Below are 25,586 nucleotides of genomic sequence, written 5' to 3' on the forward strand. Positions count from 1 at the left end.
TCCTTTTCCTAAAGCTAGAGTAGTCGTTTTTATTTCCTTTTTTTATGATTGAGTTTGAATATAAGTTAATTACCTTATATTCTCATCCCACCACGCTTATCTTTCCATTTAACTATGCAAAAATTTAGCAGTAATAGTAATTGATGTGTAGTAGCAAAGTTGAGTAAAAAAAAGGCTTGAAATTCGCACGGTACCTGATCTACGGCAAATTGGTCGGGTACCGTGCAAATTTCAAGTCATATTTTACTAATGGGCGGAATAGCCGTAATGAGAAAATTACGCATATTTTATAAGTTCACGACTTTCTGTGCTACGTTTGAAGTTAATGGGAAATATTGAAAAAGTGGCAAAGTTCATGATTTTTCCGGTAAATTGGCCTAAGTTAATTTTAACTAGTCAGCAGTCACTCAATAACCACGCAAGATTTTATAGACACGTCATCTTACCTACTAATGTCATCACAATACAACACATGAATAATTAGCTTGTTTGATCAGTGGTAAAGATGACAAAATAATTGAGAATCTTCATTTGTATGAATTTTTCAATTGATAAAAAAGAAAAAAAATCTTCTCATACCCAACGTAATTATCTCAACAAATCTAAAATTAGTTGAGCCATAAGTTGGTTGGAATAATTTCCTCGTTGCGAGAGGTGTGCAGAAAACCGTACGTCATTTCCTCTGTGCGTATCGCCCTCCCCTTGTCCGTCCCCTTGTCATCAAGTAGGATCGTGTGCAGGATAGACATATATTGCCTCTTAATGTGCTGATTGATGCGTATTTTAGAGTATTCGATTCAGTTCACACAAGATATCAAGTTTAATTAATTAACTCTAATAATACTACGATACTGCAAGATTACAACGTCGTTAGTAGTATTTCAAGTGTCGATCCACAGGGAGGTAGAAGATTGTTTAAAACTTATGAAGTTAAAAAGATGAAACATAAGGATTTGATTTTTTTGGTTTTGAAAGATTCAGACAAACGAAAATAAAAGATTAACAAAAGATGGATTTCTCAAACGGAAAAGCATGTCACTCCAAGTTGCTCAATAGACTTGCATATTTCTACATCTATCAAAAGCACAAATTTTGGGATTAATTCATCAACCTAATCGCTTGCACTGAACATGTTTGCGACGTATAGTTCACAGTCAGCTGAACACTTGTTCCATGAACTAATTTTCAATGTTTATAAACTCCTGCGGAAGCGCGGAAGACATAAACATCTACTATATAAACTTACCTAATCCGTTTTCAAATTATCCTCTGAACAATTCAAATTCAACAACACATCAATTGATTAGTCCATCCAAGTCTATGTTAAAGAGACGATAAACAAGGATTAAACATCTATAACGATAGAGGCCTCTAAAGTGATAGAATCTAACATTAAACACATCAACGATGTCAAAATGTGAATTCAAAGGTGTAGATACATTCACACAAGCCTAAATTACAACTTGGAGCAACATTGAGAGTTTAGCCTAAACACATGATAAACATCACGATGAAAACCATAGGAAGCATGCTCTCGTTGAGTGGAATTGAGATTTGGAGACGGATAGTCGGAATGTTGGCTGGAATTTCTTCCTTCTCTTCTTCCTCCTCTCTTTCTCTCTTTTCCCCTCTCACTTTTCGTCCCAGGAAGTCTCTCTCAATCCTCCAAAACCGCCCAAGAAACCAATTTGAAACCTAAAATTCGGCAGTTTTCGAGAAACACGCCCGACCGGGCAAAATGGTGCCAACCCGGGCGTTTTTGATGCTCACCCGGGCGTTTTCACTGTCCCCGGGCGTTTTTGCCGGTTTTGACTGCTTCGCGCAACCTTCGTCAAATGCCCATAACTTCTTCATCCGAACTCCGATTGAGGCGTGCATATACCCACGTGAAGCTATTTCAAAGACGAAGATAATGGTGGTACGATAAAAGAATTTGGACACCATCTTGATAGGCAACGAACAGTTTCAATCAGGCCCTACTCCACATGTACATCTATCAACTAATATATAATAATCAAACATTAATGATCAATTGATAGATGATTTAAATATACAAAATAGGAGAAAACTTGGAGTATAATTAGTATCATTTGATTCACATCACTAATCGGTAGTAGTAAAACCTATGGTAGTAAACAACCAAGGGACTACATCGAGCTCATGTTTCGCTCTACGTTTGTAGAAAGACATTCTAAGAACATCTGTATTACTCGGGATAGTACACAGTCTACGAATCACACTGCAACCTCTGCCGCTTCCAGTTCATTACGACTTTGACATAGATCCATGAGGTGCTCAATGGCACCACATTTTCCAATGAGTCGGTTGGCGGAGTCGAGTGTGGCCAATTCCCCAAGCACTTTAACAGCGACCATCCTAAACCCTAAACCCTAAACCATCCTCAGCTCCCGACTCCCAGATCCACTTCTAGTGGCATCGACAAGCAGCTCAATTGCATCGCTACTCTTTCCAACATACTTCTTTATGCTATCATAACGACATATTCTCTCGATAATGTCATTAATGTTCTTACGCAATTCTATGTCTTCGTGTTTGGCTTCTCTTAGAGCACAAGAGCTTTCGCAGAATCTAGGGACTCAAAACAAGCTGCAATTCGTAAATTCAGCAGTTTCTCCACATATCCCGGTTGTTCCTGATAAACACTCAAATACAACAAAATAAATTAACCATTTACTTGAAAAACATTAAAATTAGGATTCAAAATTTAAAGCAAACATAAATAATAAACGATAAAATTGATGATTTAAGTTGTGACCGAAAAATAAGACGGATCTTATTACATACTATTAGTTGATGATTTAGCAAGAAAAAATGAATTGTGGCTAAAAATAAGAGAAATTTTTCGTCCCCTGTTACCGATACCCTAATAATTAAGTAGTGGTGATTGCAGTAGAATATTATATTTATGTACACTTTGAGGTTATAAAAATATACTCCTATATTATTGTTAAAACTTGAAATTGTTTGGAATTTATTTTTTTTATTTTCCTTTTTGCATAATCCATTTGTTAAATCGAAATCATATTAATATGATCGCCATTCGCCCACATATATATTATAGTTTAGCATCAGATCTATGAATTAAATCCAACTGTTCATACTTTTTTCTGAAATGCACTCCTCTGATTTCACTGAATTATTAAAATTAAAATTCTTGGTAAATAAGTAAAGTCAATGAAGCCAACAAATTGAGCTTCAAAATATACAAGAACAAAGACCCAACAAAAACATATAAAAACTGGCCATTAAAAAAAGAGGTACAACAAAATCATATACTACTATCTTGTGGGTTTGAAAATCAAAATTCATAGGGAACCAAATACCAACAAAACAAAGAAATGACATATTTTGTTGTTGTTTCAAATTTTTCTATATATAGCCAAATCATCAGCACTCATTAAACAAGATTAAAACTAATGAATATCTTGAACTTTTTTTTTACTTAAAAAAAGGAGCATGTCACGTGTGTAAACTTGATTTTAGTGGATGACGACGATATCACCATTCACCGCGGACGAAGCCACAATGAGGCCTGGGGGGCCAATGGGCCCCTCACGATTTACACTTATTATTGTATGTATGCTATGAACGATGGTATGGAGCTAGCTAGTGCAGGTGGTTACTTGTAATGTCTTCCATCGTCATCCTGTTCACTCAATTTCAGCTGGTGGTAAATCTGCTCAATCCGTATGATTTTCATTATAATTTGATATATTATGCTCACCTCCTCCGCTCGAAAACATGCATCTGCTGTAGATATCTACTCTTGTTATTTGAATTAAGCTTTTCCTTGTTATTTGAATTAGGCTTTCCCTTTCCCTTGTCATTCACGGGTTGCGGGTTACATTAACATCTAATTCGATATACTGTAGAATTAAGGATTTCTATATCTGACAATTTATATTTTAAATAAGTTTTATAATTTATAAAAGCTTCCAGGTGATATGTAAGAATGTTCTCTATTTTTAGTACTCACAATTATGTACTTTCTAAACATGCAAGTTTGTTATGTTGATATTGAGACATGTTGCATAGGGATGTCAATTGGGCTAACCCACTCGGGTTCGGGCCAATCCACTCGGGTTGTCGGGCTATTTGGGTGCGGGTTATTCGGGCTATGAATTTTCGGCCCTAACCCTAAATCTTCGGGTTTCGAGCTAACCCACGGGCTATTCGGGTCAATAGTAATCTTATATGTTACTACTTTCTATCTAATCCGAAATTCTAAATTATTAAAACGCAGATTGTCGCAAATAGTAAAATAATATCAAAGTGATTAAGAGAAAGAAAATAATAGCAATTGAAAATTGAAATAACATAGATAAACATATCGTTTAATTAATAACACACATGAATCTGACTACAATTAAATGGAAATCATGCAATTCATATAACCCTAACTTTCAATTTGAGAGAGAAGACATAATAATTACTCTATATTCTTCGTATCAATGTTGTATTTAATATTGATATTACCAAATATACTTCATATAAGTATATAATCCAAAAATTTTAATTATATTTTTATATTAATGCTCAACCCGTGGGCTAACCCGCAACCCACCCGGGCCAGCCCACATAACCCGCTGACCCGAACGGGTTAGCCCGTGTAGCCCGCTTCTGAATATGGGTTGCAATTATTGTTCCACATGGGTTTTGTAATCTATGGAAATAAATAATAAAGATAATAAAATCTAATGGAACTAAAGAAGTATAAAAAAAATAATTATGTAAGTATTAGTACTATATCAGAAACGATTGATCAGAAAGTTAGTTGATCGCAGTTATCTAGGTAAACGTTAAATATACGACGAACACTTTTGCATATAAATTTATACTCTTATAAAAGAGTTGGCATATTTGGTTTGAGGATCAACGGAATTTGTTTGAGTAAATTACAAATTTTATAGTGAGTTTTGGAAAATTTGTGATAACTTCTTCCCTCGATGCTAAAACTTGAGCATCATTGTTTTATACTACTATGTTACTTCCCTCAATCCAAGTGAACTTAGTAATATGAGAAGTTTAACCTTTTTCAACCTTTTAATAAAATAAGAGTTTGTAATTAAGTTTAAAAGGGAGAAAAGGATATTCGCTTTGCTTTTAAAAAAAAAATAACATTCTTCTATCATACTTATTAAAGTGAGTCAGCAATAAATACCAATGATAAAAAATTGAAGTATTGGGAGGAAATATTGTGCCCTAAAATTCATCACATGTAAACAAAGAAGATGAAGATACATATCCCACTTTCCAGTTCTTCAAGAGCTTTGTCTTGATTGTTTCAATCAACTGAAGGAGATCCCATTAGAAGTGGGAGAAATAGCATCGTTGAAATCAATTGAATTGGGTTTTTGCAGTGAATCAGTGGTGGAGTCGGCTAAAAAGATAGTAGAGGAACAAGAGGATTTATGTGGAGATCAACTAGACCTTCATGTTCGAGTGATAGTTTGAAAGTTAAAGTGAATAGTGTTTAGAGTATCATCGAAGATTTTATTGAAAAACATTCCATCTCAGTCCGCCCACAACAAGTAAGATTACGACCTTAATTAATGCTATATAATTTTTTATTCTGCAACTTCTTATCTGATTAATTCTTTATGTTGATATTGTGGCAGGATTGAAGAGATATATACAAAGCTGTTTTGCAACGGTCAAGAAAGTTGTTTTCAGATCGGTGGATTATTCGATTTAGTTGAAGCAGTTATCGTGTGCTGGGTTGTATGCATATTCTTTCTTGTTATAGTTGTATCACCATCTTCTCTATATATCCATGTGAATTTTTGCCTCTCGATTTTAGACTTGCAATATACTGTGGTGTTATAAGTTGAATTTTTTTCATAAAATGTTGCACTTAATTCTGGTGATTCGTTCTCAAAATATTGTGTGTGCTACATTTGTGATGAGTAATAACATGCACGTGTGGTGAAATTGAGAAAATTTATGTAATTGATTCTTTTTCAAGTCTATTTTGTATTTCATCCTTCCAAATTAATTTAGTATTTCACGTGTAATAACTAATAACTTATGCATGTTGTTATGAATTGAGGGATTCTTGATATTTCATGGTGGTAATTAATTTTAAACTAATTATGTCTGTAAATAAATACTCCCTCCGTCCCATTGAAGATGACCCACTTTCCTTTTTTGTTTGTCCCAATCAAGATGACCCATTACTTAAAATGGAAATCCTTTTATCTCTACTTTATTCCCTCTCTCTTACTTTACTCTCTCCACTTAACACACAAAATAAAGTTGCATAAAATCCCGTGCCGCCCAAGGAAGGGGTCATCTTCCTTGGGACGGAGGGAGTGGATTAGGACTGAAAACCTTTTAGACTCAATACTCAACACAATTATAATGGGCTTAAAATATAATTGTACGGCAGCCCAAACCTTTTAGACTCCATACTCAACACGATTATAATGAAGAAACCTTTTAAACCAACTCAGCTGCCAAATAATCCCAATTATGGGGATGGGTGGAATTGGTAAGACCACTCTAGCCATAAATGTATTAACAATGCAGCTGTTAAGGAGCATTTTGATATCTGTGCTTGGACTACAATTTCTCAAACTTATAATGTTATAGAAACACTTAGAGAAATTTATATTCAAGCAATTGGGCACTCGTGATCAGAATGAGAATGAAAAACTCAGTGATCTAAGTGAATATCAATTGAGAGAAAAGTTGCACAAGTTTTTATGTGGTAAGAGGTGTATCTTGTAATAATTGATGATATGTGGAGTGCAGAGGTGTGGGAGAAAGATAAGATTTTTCTTTCCCAGTCATAAATGTGGGAGTCGAATAATCATAACAGCTAGGCTATCAAGCTTGAGCTCTCAGTTGAACGAATCTTATAGAGTTGATATCGAATTTCTAGATGAAGCTAGTAGTTGGGATTTGCTTTGTAAGACTGTGTTTGAAAAAGAAAGTTGTCCTCTTGAGTTAGAGAATGTTGGGAAGGCTATTGTAGTAAAGTGTAAAGGACTTCCTTTATCAATTATTACGATAGGAGGACTTTTGGCAAAGTCTGACCGCACAAGAGAATACTCTGTATAGAGCAGGATTTAAATTCAGTTATTAAAAGTAATGATGAATCTTGCATGAAAATATTGTGGATGAGTTATATCTATCTGTCAAATTATTTGAAGCCATGCTTTTTATATATGGCTAATTTTGAGGAAGATCGTAGTATTCGCGTGTCAATGCTCAAAAAGCTATGGATTTCTGAATGAATTTTAAAACCAAGTAGTGGGAAAAGTTTGGAAATAATTGCGCAAGAATACTTTAAGGAGTTGGTTGATAGGAATCTCATTTTAGTTGATAGGTTGGGATCTACTGGAAATGTTAGGCACTATAAAATTCATGATTTGTACCGAAATTTGTGCTTGGAAGAAGTCGAAAAGGAAAGGTTTTATCATGTCATAAGAAACGATCCTCCATGCTTAAATAGCAGAAGTCGGGTTGCTCTTAACTTCAGTGGTGTTAATAAGTGAACTCTTGGAATCCTTGTCGCATGCTCATTCCTTATTACGTGATGAACTTCAAATCCCACACCATCTTAGATTGTTGAGGAAGCATATGATGAAGATACTCTGAGTGGTGCTTATTTCCTCGACAACGTGTTTGAAATGGTGAACTCGCGATACCTTGCTTTTAGAGTTCATAAAGAGATTCCCTACTTCGATTGATCTACTATGGAATCTTCACACGTTGATTACTCATTGTTGGCGTTACCTTATTGCACCAATCGAAATTTGGAAATTGCATCAACTTCGACATCTCGAGTTTCATGAGAAAGGATTGATTCTCCCTGATCCTCCAAGTGATGGCAATGGCATTGTTATCATGGAGAATTTGCACACACTCAAAGGAGTTCTAAATTTGTTTTTTGAATGAGGAGGTGGTTAAAAGAATTCCCAATGTGAAGAAATTGCATCTAATCTACAATGTGCAACAAATGCAGGGAGAAAACTGTAACAGCCCGCTCTCCTAGGGTACAATAAATGCGGCAACTGCTACCAACCAGACTCGAAGAAATGAACAAGGCTAGGGTTTCATTTAAAGAATTTTGACCAAGAGATTTAAAAGAACTATCAGAGTATTTAAAGCGACAACTTAGCCTAAAAGCTTGAATGAGAAAGAGAAAGGGGTATCATAAATAACGATCAAATTCTCAAGAGTACGACATAATGTTTAAGATAGAATCACAAGAAAAAAAGTCTATGGCCTCAAATCGAAGGAAAGATGTAAATATCCAAAAACGACGAACTCTAAGGTGCATCAGAACTCAGCGGCAAACGACCAAGAGAAAGAATAGCCATGTATGAAGACACAACTACGCTTGAAATTCATAACATCCATCTTAATTAATTATCATGCTCAACACCCGCCACCGCTCGTCGTCATTCAACCTGCACATAAGGAAAACACATGCAGGGCTGAGTATTTTGAAATACTCAGTGAGCTCGTTGCCAAAACATTTTATAAGTTATGCCACCCTTACCAAGTGAACTCGAGTTTTACAATTTATCAAAATAAAATATCATCGAGTGTCACAAAATATTTTCATAGATTGGCCAATCAAATATCTCCCATTTTCTCATCAAATTCCACAATCACAATCATATCCAAGGTGCGACGAAAGTGTGGCCACACTTTTCGCCCACGAGACCGGCCGACTAGCAAGGACGGCTCACGATCCCCTCGTGTACACAGCCTGGTAGGGTTTGCGGCCCGTACTCAGACCCGAATTCGTATAACATATCCAAAACCTTGGCCCAATGGAGCGAACTCACAAACTAGGCTTCAGGCACAATATCGCAATAAAACAAATATAGGCATGGCATAACAGTTAAACCACCCTTATGACACCAATCAATATTTTGCAAGAAATAAAAGAGTTTAAGAATAAAGCCCACCTCGACTGCTTAGATTTCAAGTAAGTTTCTCTTTTCCTTTATCTGACCTTGCAACCGGGGTTTCACCTTTTAAATCACATAGGTACATACAAATCAAATTCACAATTCAAAACCTAATTCATGCCTGTCTCGACGTTTTTCCCTTTTCCCAACGACTTAACTTAATATGACCAAACATAAACATGTTCACTATATATAGTTTACTCGCATATTAAATCTAGATCTAGCATTAATATATATCGTGCATGAGTATTTCACCAACACACAACACACACACATATTCGACACACGCACACATAACACACACGCATAACACACACACCACATGCATACATATTTTCTATGTCCCTTTTATCCCACTCTCGCTTAATTAATATGCATGAGGGTTCAAGAGTACCGATTAATCGGTTAGAAAGAAGATGAATCAAGTAGAAGAAGAAGATAATTATAAGAATACCTTTTTGAGAAAAACGATCGGTAGAAAGTAAGTAAAGACTTGGTTCTTCAAGAATTCTTGGATCAAACTTCAATTTCTTCTCAAGGGATGCAAGATTAATGGAGTAAAGTAGAAGAAAATTGAGAGAGTATGAAGAAGAAGAGAGGGGGACGAAAATATGAGGGGGGGGGGGGCGAAAATAATGAACTAGGGTTGGGGTCTTGGCTCTTATTTATAGAGTCCAATAAGATCTTTAGAATATTTGGTAAGATTCTATTCTCCACAATTAAATAAATAAATATTATGGAGTAGGGAAGAAGAATTAACAAAAATAGACTAGGTCACAAGGCATGAAGTTTTCGAAAATTAGGCTATTTAATTAGCCAAGATTTCGTTTGGTATTTTTCCGGAGTAGAATAAAATATCACGGAGCAAAATAAATAAAATAAAAATCTCTCAACTTGAGATTGGTATTAGGCGTGTAGTATGCCTATTTAAACAAGGCATGGGTTTGTTTAATTAAAATAAGATATGGCATAATCTTTTGAGCTATGGAAAGATTTGGTAGAATATTTAAATTCTAGGTATGGAAAGAAATCAAATAAGAAGTCAAATAAAATAACTCCTTTCCTTCTACATGTGATTTTCGAAAATCACAAAATAATAGTGGCTAGTATTTTTGGAAATTTTCTCTAATATTCTCACTCACCCTCAATCAAATAATTCATCTCATAAATTAATTAATCACATATGCCACATCATAATGGTCAACAAATTTGACTTTTCAAAATTCTCAATCAAATAAACTCATGTAATAAATTCACTTATCAAATAATTCACATCTTCCACGGCATCAAAAATAAATTCTAGGGCTCTAAAATTAGGGTTCGGAAATTCGGGGTGTTACAAAAACTGTCTCAGTTATCTTCAGTGTTTAAGTAAATTGGAAAACTTCCACTGCACCACCAGAAATGGATGTGATGACTATTTGCAGAGGATTAGGTTGCCACTCTCCCTCAAAAAGTTGTTCGTCGATGCCTCTCCCGATACTGAATTGGAAGACATGTTGCAAAAAATCGGTTCATTGCCCCTTCTCGAGAAGTTTGTATTGCAAAATGGCTTCTTTAAAACAGGCAAGTGGGAGACAGTTGAAGGTCAATTCGCAAGCCTCATGTTTCTACGATTGGAGGATTGCGGTGGTCTAGACGATTGGATAGTGTCGGATAAGTCTTACTTTCCATTTCTTCAGAAGCTTCATCTTCGTAATTTAGGCCAACTAAATGAGATCCCATCAGAAGTTGGAGAAATAGCAACTTTGAAATCTATTTCTTTGGAATATTGCAGTGAATCGGCAATGGTGTCAGCGAAAAGGCTAGTAGAGGAACAAGAGGGTTTATATGGAGATCAACTAGACCTTCATGTTCGAGCTCTAGTTCGGAAGAAAGAAAAAGCTCTGAAGAACATGGCAAGCGCCAACTTTGAAGTTAATGTTTGTCTTATAGCATCGAAGGCCTCACTTCCTCTTCCTTTTCCAACTCATGCCGAAAGACATGATCCCCTAGTTAGCTCATTAGAATAATGAACTAAAGTTTTCTTTTAGTAACATGATTTATAAGAAAAAGATCTTCCCTTTAATGTCTATCACAACTCACAAGAAGGAAGCATGCTGAGCTTCTATTTTTATTATTGTTTTTATAGAGTATTTTTTCGATTAAACTTCCACAGATGCGTAGTAAACACACTTAGTTATACACATAAATCCACCCTCCAACTTCTCTCCCAACAAGATAAAATTTTAGAATTTTCATACTACTCTAGAAGCAAGTTTACACCATTCAAGATGCATTACAAAATGAAATAACTAAATTCATACAATGACCATGAAATCATACCACTAAAAACCACCCTACTATATAGGAATAATTTAATTAGTTTAGCTACACATTATCGAAATAATTCAATTGATACTCTCAAGTTCTAATAAGCAAAGGGGAAGCTTACAAGTATTACTCAATTATCAAGTCCTGTTGTTGTTGTTGAATGGGTTAGGCTCATTTTAAAATGGCTCGAAGCCCACCCTATATGAAAAAAGGAATGGACTGATTGATGGAATCCAAGCCCATCATTCAGATCAAGTAGACAATTATATGATTATTATTATATCAGACTTTTTATATTACTATATCAACAGCTGTCTTGCACTAATGCAGATCTCATTATCTCGATAATGCTGCACCTGAGTTCTTTATATTATCGTCCACTATAAGAAATTGCAATTCTCAATTGTAAAATTAATCATATTGGCCTGTCTTCATTCATTCAAAATTCAAAGAGCAGTTAATCATGGCAGCTTATGGAGCTCTGGTTTCTCTTATGAATATCTTAGATACACTTAAGAACCATCCTTCCCCTCCCATTTTTATCCACAAACAACAAATTGAATCTCTCACCCAAAATGTTACCTTCTTGCTGGAGTTTCTTGATGCTTATACTTCCCCTGTTGTTATTGATGGCCGTGAAGCTGATCCATTGGAGCGTCGCATTGCAGATGCAGTTTATGCAGCTGAGGATGTTATCGAATCCCAGATTGTGGTTCAAATTGACAAACGATCCCCAATTGTTGAGGGTCATGACTTCTATCAAGATCTGCAGAAAGTGATTGAAGAAATGAATTTGATCAAAATTGAAGTGGAGAAGATTGCAGTGGAAGCTAATCTGCAGCAGAAGCCCGTTGCTGCGTTGACGTCTTCTTCCTCTGTGAAGGATAACGTGATGGTGGGCTTTGAGGAAGTGTTTCTTGAAGTTTTGGATAAGCTCACCGGAGATCAACTCAGCCGCCAAATCATCCCTATCACGGGGATGGGCGGAATTGGTAAGACCACTCTTGCCCGAAGTTTATTTGAGAATGCACTTGTTAAGGAGCATTTTGATATTCGTGCTTGGACTACAATTTCTCAAACTTATAATGTTAGAGAAACACTTAGAGAAGTTCTTTTCCAAGCTAGTGGTGATTCAAGTAGTGATCTAAGTGGGGATGAATTGGGAGATAAATTATACAAGTATTTATACGGTAGAAGGTATCTCATAATATTGGATGATATGTGGAGTATAGAGGTGTGGGATAAGATCAAATTTTTCTTTCATGATAATGGAAATGGGAGCCGAATCATCGTGACAACTAGGCTGTCAAACTTGAGTTCTCACTTGAATGGGTCTTATAGAGTTGGTATGAATTTTTTAGGTGAAGCTAATAGTTGGGATTTGTTTTGCAAAACTGTATTTGGGAAAGAAAGTTGTCCTCTTGAATTGGAGAAAATTGGGAAGAATATTGTAGCGAATTGTAAAGGGCTTCCTTTATCAATTGCTACGATAGGAGGTCTTTTGGCGAAGTCTGAGTTCACAAGAGAATATTGGGAGCTTATAGAGCATAATTTAAACTCAATTGTTATTAACAATAATGATGAATTTTGCTTAAAAACATTGAGGATGAGCTATGTCTATCTGCCAAACTATTTGAAGCCATGTTTTTTGTATATGGGTATTTTTGAGGAAGATCGTAGGATCCGTGTGTCAATGCTCAAGAAGCTGTGGATTTCTGAGGGATTTTTGAAACCAAGTAATGGGAAATGTTTGGAAACAGTTGCGCATGAGTACTTTAAGGAGTTGGTTGATAGAAATCTCATTTTAGTTGATCTATTGGGGTCTATTGGAAATGTTTACTATTGTAAAATTCATGATTTGTTGAGAGATTTGTGTTTGAAAGAAGTCGAAAAGGAATGTTTTTATCATGTCGTAAGAGATGAGCCTCCGGCCAATAATAGCGAACGTCGTGTTGTTTTTTTGGGTAAAACAGCACGGTTGTTAACAAATGAAATCTTGGGATATTTGTCACATGTTCGTTCCATAATATGTGATGACATCCGTAGATTGTGGAAAGAAGTTCAACTGCCTCACAACCTTAGATTGTTGAGGACACTCCATGTATATGAAGAAGAAACTGCGGGTGGGGATTATTTGCTAGATAATGTGTTTGAATTGGTGAACTCACGGTACCTTTTGGTTAACCTTCATGTGAATTCCAAATTCCCTACTTCGATTGATCTGCTTTGGAATCTATACACATTGATTATTAGGTGTTCGGATCGTCTTATTATCCCGATTGAAATTTGGAAATTGCATCAACTTCGACACCTCATATTCGATGAAGATTCATCCTTAGGATTGATTCTCCCGAATCCTCCGAGTGGCGACAATGAATTTGTTATCATGGAGAATCTGCAAACACTCAAAGGAGTGAAGAATTTGATTTTGAATGAGGAGGTGGTTAAGAGAATTCCCAATGTGAAGAAATTGCAGTTAAGTTATGATAAGAAACAAATGGAGGGAGAAAACTGTCTCAGCTATCTTCAGTGTTTGAGTAAATTGGAAAACTTGGTCTGCAATTCCACAAATGAAAGTGATGAATATTTTCAGAGGATTAGGTTCCCACACTCCCTCAAGAAGTTGTTTATTATTGCCTCTTCTGATATGGTGTTGGAAGACATAATGCCAAAAATCGGTTCACTGCCCCTTCTTAAGAAGTTTGTTCTATTACACGGTGTCTTCAAAACAGGCAAGTGGGAAACAATTGAAGGCCAATTTCCAAGCCTCATGTTTCTACTATTGCACAATTGTAAAGGTCTAGAAGATTGGATTGTATCAGACAAATCCCACTTTCCAGTTCTCCAGAAGCTTCGTCTTGATTCTTTCGATCAACTGAAGGAGATCCCATCAGAAGTGGGAGAAATAGCAACGTTGAAATCAATTGAATTGCGTTATTGCAGTGAATCAGCGTTGGAGTCGGCTAAAAAGATAGTAGAGGAACAAGAGGATTTATATGGTGACCAACTAGACCTTCATGTTCAAGTTGTAGTCTCAAAGAAACAAGAAGCACTGAAGAGCTTGGCAAGTGCCAACTTTGAAGTGAAAGTGGATAGGTTTTAGAGTATGATCGAAGATTTATTGAAAAGTATTGCATCGCAATCCGCCTACAACAAGTAAACATTACGACCTTAATTAATGCTACAGATTTTTATTCTGCAACTTCTTATCTGATTAATTCTTTATGTTGATATTGTGGCTGTGGAGACTGAACTAAAGGGAAGGATTGAAGAGAGATACATACAAAGCTGTTACAACTACTTTGCAGCGGTCAAGAAAGTTGTTTTCAGATCGGTGGATTATTCGATTTAGTTGAAGCAGTTATCGTGTGCAGGGTTGTATGTATATTCTTTCTTGTTATAGTTGTATCACCATCTTCGCCAGCTAGATAAGAGAGAAAGACATGATTCATCACACGGTTATGAGCTCATCTTGTTTCTGCTTGTAGTTCGATTGGTTGTAATTTGTGATCGATCGTTTGAGAGTGAATAAGAACCACATCATCCTTTATCCGTGGATGTAGGTCTTATGTTCGAACCAAGTAATTCTTTCGTGTTCCTGCATTGCTTGTCGCATTCTTTTCAATCCGTGTTTATCAGCTTATATAACAATTTATGTCTCTTATTAGGTGTGAGTGCAAAATTTGATATGCTATATATCACCTCTATAAATCCATATATGGTGTTATAAGTTGAGTTTTTTTCATAAAATATAACGTTGCACTTAATTTTGGTGATCCGTTCTCAAAATATTGTGTGTGCTACATTCGTGATGAGTAATAAAATGCACGTGTGGTGAAATTGAGAAAATTTATGTAATTGATTCTTTTTCAAGTCTATTTAGTATTTCACGTGATCATTCCTTCCAAGTTAATTTAGTATTTCACGTGTAAGTGTAACTTATGCATGTAGATAACATGAATTGAGGGATTTTTTATATTTCTCGTGGTAATTAATTTTAAAATAATTATGTCTATTAATAAATAGATTAGGACTGAATTTTGATCTCTAAATAATTTGGATAAAACCATATAAAATTTTGAAGCAATGAATTTTGACGTGAGCAAGGATTCAAATTTTCACAAAGAATTTTCCGAGAGTAATTCACAGACAATTTTCCAACAGCTTTCGATGGCCAAAATCAAACACTATAATGAGTGTTAATATATATAAATAATAATAAAGCAAGTGATTTAGTAACCCTAATTTGTATAGCAAATATAATTAAATTTAGTTAACGCCAAATCCGACTTGTAACCCATTTGACGTAGGAAACTATAATGGGCCAATGAAAGGCCCAAATACCTCCCAACAAAACAGGAGTATGTTGAGTTGTTGAAAAGCAGGCCCATTATTCAAATCGAGGAGATATATTAATGTAAATATGCTCAAGTTTCTAATATATGCACAAATAAAAATAACACTTTAAAATATGGTTTCCTACTCAAATCTATGGCCGTCGTAGGGATCAGATTAGTCTAGATTCACTAATTACCGAGACCTCTTTGTTCTTGTACAAGAGAGCTCAGCCAAACTCTCACCCACGCGGCTGATATTACAACTCGAACCAAAGTATTATAGATTAAGTACAAGAAACTAGGAACCCTAGCTATTACAAGATCTTGAATAGATTAAGCTATTATCCTTGCTAGCTCCATAATCTGCTCACTTAACAAAACAGTTAGTAATAACAAGAAGGATCCTCTCGGATCTAAACACAGATTACTAACTAAGAACAATGAGAATGACAATAGATCAAAGATTCTTGGCTCATAACCCGCCACAACAACACTGATCTATTCTACCAGAACAAGATCCAAGAGAGCACAGATGGATTGGTTAGAATTAACCCTCGGACCACCAATACCTCCACCAGAAAGTCCCCTCACACCAGATCAGGTTCCACCGAACAAATCTCAGCACAGAGCCTCCGAGTCTCACAAACCCTAATTCTTCTCCAGCAACAAGCAATCGAAGAGATTGCCTCACACCAGCACTCACAAAAGATCTACCACTCAAAGAACCGTGAGAGATCACCAAGAGATGGCCGGAAACTCATCGGAGAAGAAGAGAGAGAAGAGAGAATACACTAAATCGAGTGTAGAGAGAGAGAGATTAGAGAGTGAATGAGAACGGCGCATAGCCTTTTCTCAATAACAAACACAACCCTAAATCCAACGGCTGTGGAGCAGGATCCATGTGAGGGGGCACGTGGCAGCATCTGGTGCAAGGGGACTTGTAATTGGGCTCAGCCCAATTAATCACATCCGGACTAACATAATAACACAGCCCAAATAAAAGTCCACCCAATAAATCCAACATACTCCACCTTGGACTTTATTCTGGGAAACCAATCAAGTGTTACAGGCTAAGGCATTTTCATCATAACCTACAAGGCAGATCCCTCAGCACCAAAGGACTAAGTCCACAAGCATTTTGGGAACCACCAGGTTGCCTTTAGACACCAGAGGGGCTGACACCCATTAGTTTAAAAGGACTTCGTGCCTCCAGCCACCTACCACCCTTACCACAGCTGATAAGGTGGCTGAGGTCTTTCCCCCGGGACATGCAACTTATCATAGGTCAAAGTGGACAATATCATACTAATGTGGAGTTTGGGTGTGCACCACCAAGACCCAACAGCTGCCTTCGACGACAAGAGCTTCATCACCAAGGAAAATAACAGCCGATGTCAAACTTGGGATTTTCACTATATTTTTGGATACATTATTTAATGAAAGTGCATACCTATGTATAGGCAAAAATAATGAAATCTAAGCCTAGCCAAGATAGGATTCAAATGGGCCTAAATATAATTGAACAGCAGCCCAAACCTTTTAGACTCTATACACAACACGATTATAATGCAGAAAATTTTTAGACCAACTCAGCCGCCAAATAATCACAATTGGATGAGCGGAATTGGTAAAACCACTCTAGCCAGAAATCTATTTAACAATGCAGTTGTTAAGGAGCATTTTGATATTCGTACTTGGACTACAATTTCTCAAACTTCAGTGTTAGAGAAACACTTAGAGGAGTTTATATTCAAGCAATTAGGCACTCGTGCGATAGGAATGAGAATGAAAAACTCAGTGATCTAAGTGAAAATCAATTGAGAGAAAAGTTGTACAAGTTTTTATATGGTAAGAGGTATCTTGTAATAATGGATGATATGTGGAGTGAAGAGGCGTGGGAGAAGATAAGATTTTTCTTTCCAGTAAAAAATGTGGGAGTCGAATAATCATAATAACTAGGCTATCAAGCTTGAGCTCTCAGTTGAAGAATCTTATAGAGTTGATATCGAATTTCTAGATGAAGCTAGTAGTTGGGATTTGTTTTGTAAGGCTGTGTTTGAAAAAGAAAGTTGTCCTCTTGAGTTAGAGAATATTGGGAAGGCTATTGTAGTAAAGTGTAAAATAGTATTACAATAGGAGGACTTTTGGCAAAGTCTGATCGCACAAGAGAATATTGGGATTTTTTAGAGCAAGATTTGAATTCTGCTATTAAAAGTAATGATGAATATTGCATGAAAATATTGTGGATGAGCTATATCTATCTGCCAAATTATTTGAAGACGTGCCTTTTATATATGGCTAATTTTGAGGGAGATCGTAGTATTCGCGGTTCAATGCTCAAAAAGCTATAGATTTCTGAAGGATTTTTAAAACCCAGGAGTGGGAAAAGTTTGGATATAATTGCGCAAGAATACTTTAAGGAGTTGGTTGATAGGAATCTCATTTTAGTTGATAGGTTTGGGTCTACTGGAAATGTTAAGCACGGTAAAATTCATGATTTGTACTAAAATGTGTGCTTGGAAGAAGTCGAAAAGGAAAGGTTTTATCATGTCATAAGAAACGATCCTCCACGCTTAAACAGCACAAGCCGAGTTGCTCTAAAAACTTCAGTGGTGTTATTAAGTGAACTCTTAGAATCTTTGTCGCATGCTCGTTCCATAAAACGTGATGAGCCTCAAATCCTTCACCATCTTAGATTGTTGAGGACATTCAAAGCATATGATGAAGATACTCTGAGTGGTGCTTATTTCCTCGACAACGTGTTTGAAATGGTGAACTCGCGATACCTTGCTGTTAGAGTTCATAAAGAGATTCCCTACTTCGATTGATCTACTATGGAATCTTCACACGTTGATTACTCATTGTTGGCGTTACCTTATTGCACCAATCGAAATTTGGAAATTGCATCAACTTCGACATCTCGAGTTTCATGAGAAAGGATTGATTCTCCCTGATCATCCAAGTGGTGGCAATGGCATTGTTATCATGGAGAATTTGCACACACTCAAAGGAGTTCCGAATTTGTTTTTTGAATGAGGAGGTGGTTAAAAGAATTCCCAATGTGAAGAAATTGCATCTAATATACAATGTGCAACAAATGGAGGGAGAAAACTGTCTCAATTATCTTCAGTGTTTAAGTAAAATGGAAAACTTCCACTGCACCACCAGAAATGGATGTGATGACTATTTGCAGAGGATTAGGTTGCCACTCTCCCTCAAAAATTTGTTCGTCGATGCCTCTCCCGATCCTGAATTGGAAGACATGTTGCAAAAAATCGGTTCATTGCCCCTTCTCGAGAAGTTTGTATTGCAAAATGGCTTCTTTAAAACAGGCAAGTGGGAGACAGTTGAAGGTCAATTCGCAAGCCTCATGTTTCTACGATTGGAGGATTGTGGTGGTCTAGACGATTGGATTGTGTCGGATAAGTCTCACTTTCCATTTCTTCAAAAGCTTTATCTTCGTAATTTAAGCCAACTAAATGAGATTCCATTAGAAGTTTGAGAAATAGCAACTTTGAAATCCATTTCTTTGGAATATTGCAGTGAATTGGCGGTGGTGTCAGCGAAAAGGATAGTAGAGGAACAAGAGGATTTATATGGAGACGAACTAGAGCTTCATGTCCGAGCTCTAGTTCGGAAGAAAGAAAAAGCTCTGAAGAACTTGGCAAGCTCCAAATTTGAAGTTAATGTTTGTGTAATAGCATCGAAGGCCTCACTTCCTCTTCCCTTTCCAACTCAAGCCGAAAGACAAGAACACCGAGCTAGCTCATTAGAATAATGAACTAAAGTTTTCTTTTAGTAACATGATTTATAAGAAAAAGATCTTCCCTTTAATGTCTATCACAACTCACAAAAAGGAAGCATGCTGAGCTTCTATTTTTATTATTGTTTTTATAGAGTATTTTTATAGAGTATTTTTCGATTAAACTCACAAGAAGGAATGGGCTGATTGATGGGATCCAAGCCCATCATTCAGATCTTGCACTAATGCAAATATATCATACTTTTAATTGGGGAAGGAAGGATCCCCTGCTGTGGTGGGAATACAGCAGGGGGCTGTTGTGCCAACTAAACGGCAGCGTTTGGAGTCAATTACTGCACCTCTTTCCATTATCTATTTAATTCGTTACTGTACTTACTTTTTCATTTACTAACTTTAGCAACTTTACTCTTCCCAAATAGCTGCTTCAACATATTTTAGGTGGTTTACTGTACTTAACTTCACTTGCTGCATGATTTATGTGATCAATGGTTTAAGTTAATATTGCACTACTATATTGCCCACACAGGCGGTTAAATCATAATTATTTTATAATACTATATTGAATATTGATTTTACTTATATAGGAGTAATCATACTTTGTTGAATATTAACTGTTAGTAAATAAATTTTATCACTTAAAATTATTTTAACTTATATCGAGTATTATGTAAATGTAATATCTATATATTGAATACTGCTTTTACAATTCTAATATATTTTTGACTAAAAATTTATCAAATTTGAAAACTCATTTTATTTTTGAATTTAGGGATAAATATTATTAAATCATAATTTTTCATTGAATTTTTTGCCATTTCCATAATTTTGGAACTCGAATAATCCAATATAACATTTCAATTTTCTCCATTGTTCCATAATGGTGAAATTGGAACTAATATTTATATATTAAAAAAGTATGATATGAAAAAAAAATCATAATATCATTTTTAATACATCATGTTTTAATTAACACTCCAAATATAATAACATCACTCTATCAAGAGACAATGCTATATTGTCGTTTTATCATATTTGATACTCCCTCTGTCCGCGAATAGGAGTCCCGTTTTTCCATTTTAGTCCGTCCGCGAATAGGAGTCCCGGTTCACTTTTACCATAAATGGTAATAGGGTCCCACCTTCCACTAACTCATTCCACTCACATTTTATTTAAAACTAATATATACAAGTGGGACCCCTATTCCACTATCTTTTTTCCACCCACTTTTCTTAACTTTTCTTAAAACCCGTGCCCCCACAAATGGGACTCCTAATGGCGGACGGAGGGAGTATTTTTTTTCATGTTAATTTTTCTTTTTAGCAATGTGAGACAACTAAGAAAAATTAAAATATTACTATAATTTTATATTTCAATTTATAAAATCAATAAGAAGTCCAAAAAAATACCTTATGCTATTAACTCTCAACAATATTACACTAAAAATAAGTTAAGGAATAATACAATAAGTGATTTAGATTAATAAAATTTAATATAAATGACTTTTCGAATTTGGTAACCTCCAATTGCTATCACGTACAACTCTAAACTATTAAATAATAATTTATTAATATTACATTAATTTATCATAATATTAATAGTTAATACATAAAGTTTAAATGATCATGCAACTGAATAGAAAATTATGAAATTATAAATAATAAATTAAATAATTCATAGTAAATTGTAATGAACAGTTCTAATTAATCGTTATTTGAAGAAAATTATTATCCAACGTAAACCACCTAAAATATGTTGAAGCTATTTGGGAAGAATAAAGTTGCAACTTGTGTAATTGATTTAAATAAGCATACTGGAGTAAAAAATTTGACAATGAAAAGGGGTGTACTAAAAGTAAGTACCGTAACTAATTAAATAGATAATGGAAAGGGGTGTAGTAATTGACTCCAAATGCTGCCGTTTAGTTGGCACAGCAGCCCCTGTTGTGTTCCCACCACAGCAGGGGATCCTCCCCCTATATCCACAGCTCTCTTGCACTAATGCAGATCTCATTATCTCGATAATGCTGGACCTGAGTTCTTTATATTATCTGTCACTATAAAAAAATTGCAATTCTCAATTGTATATTAGTGTCATATTGGCCGTCTTCATTCATTCAAAATTCAAAGAGTAGTTAATCATGGCAGCTTATGGAGCTCTGGTTTCTCTTATGAATATCTTGGATACACTTGAGAACCATCCTTCCCCTCCCATTTTTATCCACAAACAACAAATTGAGTCTCTCACTCAAATTGTTACCTTCTTGCTGGTGTTTCTTGATGCTTATACTTCCCCTGTTGTTGTTGATGGCCGTGAAGCTGATCCATTGGAGCGTCGCATTGCTGATGCAGTTTATGCAGCTGAGGATGTTATCGAATCCCAGATTGTAGTTCGAATTGACAAACGATCCCCAATCGTTGAGGGTCATGGATTTTATCAAGATCTGCAGAAAGTGATTGAAAAATTGAATTTGATCAAAATTGAAGTGGAGAAGATTGCAGTGGAAGCGAATCTGCAGCAGAAGTCCGTTGCTGCCTTGACATCTTCTTCTACTGTGAAGGAAAACGTGATGGTGGGCTTTGAGGAAGTGTTTCTTGATGTTTTGGATAAGCTCACCGGAGATCAACTCAGCCGCCAAATCATCCCCATCACGGGGATGGGCGGAATTGGTAAGACCACTCTTGCCCGAAGTTTATTTGAGAATGCACTTGTTAAGGAGCATTTTGATATTCGTGCTTGGACTACAATTTCTCAAACTTATAATGTTAGAGAAACACTTAGAGAAGTTCTTTTCCAAGCTAGTGGTGATTCAAGTAGTGATCTGAGTGAGAAAGAATTGGGAGAAAAATTACACAAGTTTTTACATGGTAGAAGGTATCTTGTGATAATGGATGATATGTGGAGTGTAGATGTGTGGGAGAAGATAAGATTTTTCTTTCCTGATATTGGAAATGGGAGTCGGATAATAGTGACAACTAGGTTGTCAAACTTGAGTTCTCAATTGAATAAGTCGTATAGAGTTGGTATGAATTTTTTAGATGAAGCTAATAGTTGGGATTTGTTTTGCAAAACTGTATTTGGGAAAGAAAGTTGTCCTCTAGTGTTGGAGAAAATTGGGAAGAATATTGTAGTAAATTGTAAAGGACTTCCTTTATCAATTGCTACAATAGGAGGTCTTTTGGCAAAGTCTGAGTTCACAAGACAATATTGGGAGTTTATAGAGCAAAATTTGAATTCAATTGTTATTAACAATGATGATGAATTTTGCTTAAAAACATTGAGGATGAGCTATGTCTATCTACCAAACTATTTGAAGCCATGTTTTTTGTATATGGGTGTTTTTAAGGAAGATCGTAGTATCCGTGTGTCAATGCTCAAGAAGCTGTGGATTTCTGAAGGATTTTTGAAACCAAGCAGGGGGAAATGTTTGGAAACAATTGCGCATGAGTACTTTAAGGAGTTGGTTGATAGAAATCTTGTTTTAGTTGATCTATTGGGGTCTATTGGAAATGTTTACTATTGTAAAATTCATGATTTGTTGAGAGATTTGTGTTTGAAAGAAGTTGAAAGGGAAAGTTTTTATCATGTCGTAAGAGATGGTCCTCCGACCAATAATAGTGAACGTCGGGTTGTTTTTCCACCTAAAACTGTGTGGTTGTCAACAAATGAAGTCTTGGGACTTTTGTCACATGTTCGTTCCATAATATGTGATGACATCCATGGAATGTGGAAGGCAGAGGGGGGTGGAGAAGTTCAACTGCCTCAAAATCTCAGATTGTTGAGGACACTCCATGCATATGAAGATTGTTGGGATTATTTTCTAGATAATGTGTTTGAATTGGTGAACTCACGGTACCTTTCGGTTAGCCTTCATGAGAATTCCAAATTCCCTACTTCGATTGATCAGCTTTGGAATCTATACACATTGATTATTAGTTGTTCGGATCATCTTATTATACCGATTGAAATTTGGAAATTGCATCAACTTCGTCACCTAATATTCGTTGACTCATCCTCCGGATTGATTCTCCCGAATCCTCCCAGTGGCGACAATGAAATTTTTATCATGGAGAATCTGCAAACACTCAAAGGAGTGAAGAATTTGATTTTGAATGAGGAGGTGGTTAAAACAATTCCCAATGTGAAGAAATTGAAATTAAGTTATGATAAGAAACAAATGGAGGGAGAAAACTCTCAGCTATCTTCAGTGCTTGAGTAAGTTGGAAAACTTGGACTGCAATTCCAGAATTGAAAGTGATGTATATTTTCAGAGGATTAGGTTCCCACACTCCCTCAAGAAGTTGTCTATTATTGCCTCTCCTGATATGGTGTTAGAAGACATAATGCCAAAAATCGGTTCATTGCCCCTTCTTGAGAAGTTTGTACTATTCAATGGTTTCTTCAAAACAGGCAAGTGGGAAACAATTGAAGGCCAATTTCCAAGCCTCACGTTTCTACAATTGCGCAGTTGTGATGGTCTAGAAGATTGGATTGTATCAGACAAATCCCACTTTCCAGTTCTCCAGAAGCTTCGTCTTTATTCTTTCGATCAACTGAAGGAGATCCCATCAGAAGTGGGAGAAATAGCAACGTTGAAATCGATTGAATTGGGCTTTTGCAGTGAATCAGCGGTGGAGTCGGCTAAAAAGATAGTAGAGGAACAAGAGGATTTATATGGAGACCAACTGGACCTTCATGTTCGAGTTAAAGTTTTCAAAAGAGAAGCACTGAAGAGCTTGGCAAGTGCTAACTTTGAAGTTGACGTCTTCACTTTCTGACGTAGCATCGAAGTGTAGAGTTTGGTCTCAGTTCCTCTTCCCATTCCAACTCATGTAGAAGATGCAGAAAATCGTGAAGACCGAGTTTGTTTTCATAAGCTTGTAATGGAGTTTGATCTTGTGTTGCTTGAATACTATAACCTCTTTCTGTTGTTACTTATGTGCTTCTGTAAAGAGCAAGCAAAAGCTAGCATCTCAGTACTTGCGATTCTATATAATTATATTACAGTTATAGGGTCATTTACGAAAATGAACTAAATAAAGTTCAAAGGAAACCATACAAAGAGACAAACAAATGAATTCCTAAAAACTTTTCCATGACATAATTTACTTTGAGAAAATATCTACAACAAGGAGCTTAATTAGATATGCAACTTCTTGAAATGCTTTCAAATCTTCCCCAAAGATGACTCTTTACTTTGAGAAAATAGTACATAAAGATGATTCCAAGCCTCCAAAAGGTCTAGAAGATTGGATTGTATCAGACAAATCCCACTTTCAAGTTCTCCAAAAGCTTTGTCTTGAATATTTCTATTAACTGAAGGAGATCCCATCAGAAGTGGGAGAAATAGCAACGTTGAAATCAATTGAATTGCATTTTTGCAGTGATTCAGCGGTGGAGTCGGCTAAAAAGATAGTAGAGGAACAAGAGGATTTATATGGAGACCAACTAGAGCTTCATGTTTTGAGTCAAAGTTTGGAGGAAAGATGAAGCACTGAAGAACTTGGCAAGTGCCAACTTTGAAGTTGAAGTCATGTAGAAGATGCAGAAAAACGATCTACTTATTTTAGAAGAAATGAAGAATGAACTATAGAGTTTGTTTAAGCTTACAATAAAGTTTGATCATGTGTTGCTTGAATACTATTATTACCTCTTTCTGTTGTTACTTATGTGCTTCTGTAAAGAGCATCTCAGTACTTGCGTTCACGAAAATGAACTAAATAAAGTTCAAACGAAACCATACAAAGAGACAAACAAATGAGTTCCTAAAAACATTTCTATGACAAAATTTATTTTGTAATGGGCCTAAAACTATAAGGGCCTTAATTAGATATGCAACTACTTGAAATGCTTTCAAGTCTTCCCCAAAAATGATTCTTTACTTAGAGATAATATCTACAACAAAAACCTTACTCTATTTTTCAACATGGATGACCAAGAGTCTTTCTATTGTTACTTATGTTGTGTTGCTTGAATACTATAATCTCTTTCTATTGTTACTTATGTTCTTCTGTAAAAAGCAAGCAAAATTGTGTTTCTATATAATTTTACAGTTATAGGGTCATTTACGAAATTGAACTAAATACAGTTCAAAGGAAATCATACAAAGAGACAAACAAATGAATTCCTAAAAACTTTTCCATGGCATAATTTACTTAGAGAAAATATCTACAACAAAAACCTTATTTTCAACATGGATGACCAGGAGTCTTTCTTTCCTAGTGCTAC

The 25,586-nt window shown here is 35.8% G+C and overlaps 1 protein-coding gene and 2 pseudogenes across 1 annotated transcript; all 3 read left to right on the forward strand.

Moving 5' to 3' along the window:
- The first annotated feature begins 11,611 nt into the window (after positions 1-11,611).
- Positions 11,612-14,873, forward strand: LOC125204414 (putative late blight resistance protein homolog R1A-10). Its single transcript, XM_089061992.1, has 2 exons — positions 11,612-14,417; positions 14,509-14,873. Exon 1 carries the CDS (start codon positions 11,725-11,727, stop codon positions 14,362-14,364), a length of 2,640 nt encoding a protein of 879 aa, XP_088918118.1. The 5' UTR covers positions 11,612-11,724; the 3' UTR covers positions 14,365-14,417; positions 14,509-14,873.
- Positions 14,874-16,130: 1,257 nt separating this feature from the next.
- Positions 16,131-19,376, forward strand: LOC148922996 (putative late blight resistance protein homolog R1A-10; annotated as a pseudogene).
- Positions 19,377-21,300: 1,924 nt separating this feature from the next.
- Positions 21,301-24,238, forward strand: LOC125205083 (putative late blight resistance protein homolog R1A-10; annotated as a pseudogene).
- Positions 24,239-25,586: the final 1,348 nt, after the last annotated feature.

This window comes from Salvia hispanica, chromosome 6 (genome assembly GCF_029641045.1).
Source record: "Salvia hispanica isolate PSC_SH4W2 chromosome 6, Shi_PSC_v1, whole genome shotgun sequence".
Lineage (NCBI taxonomy): Eukaryota > Viridiplantae > Streptophyta > Magnoliopsida > Lamiales > Lamiaceae > Salvia > Salvia hispanica.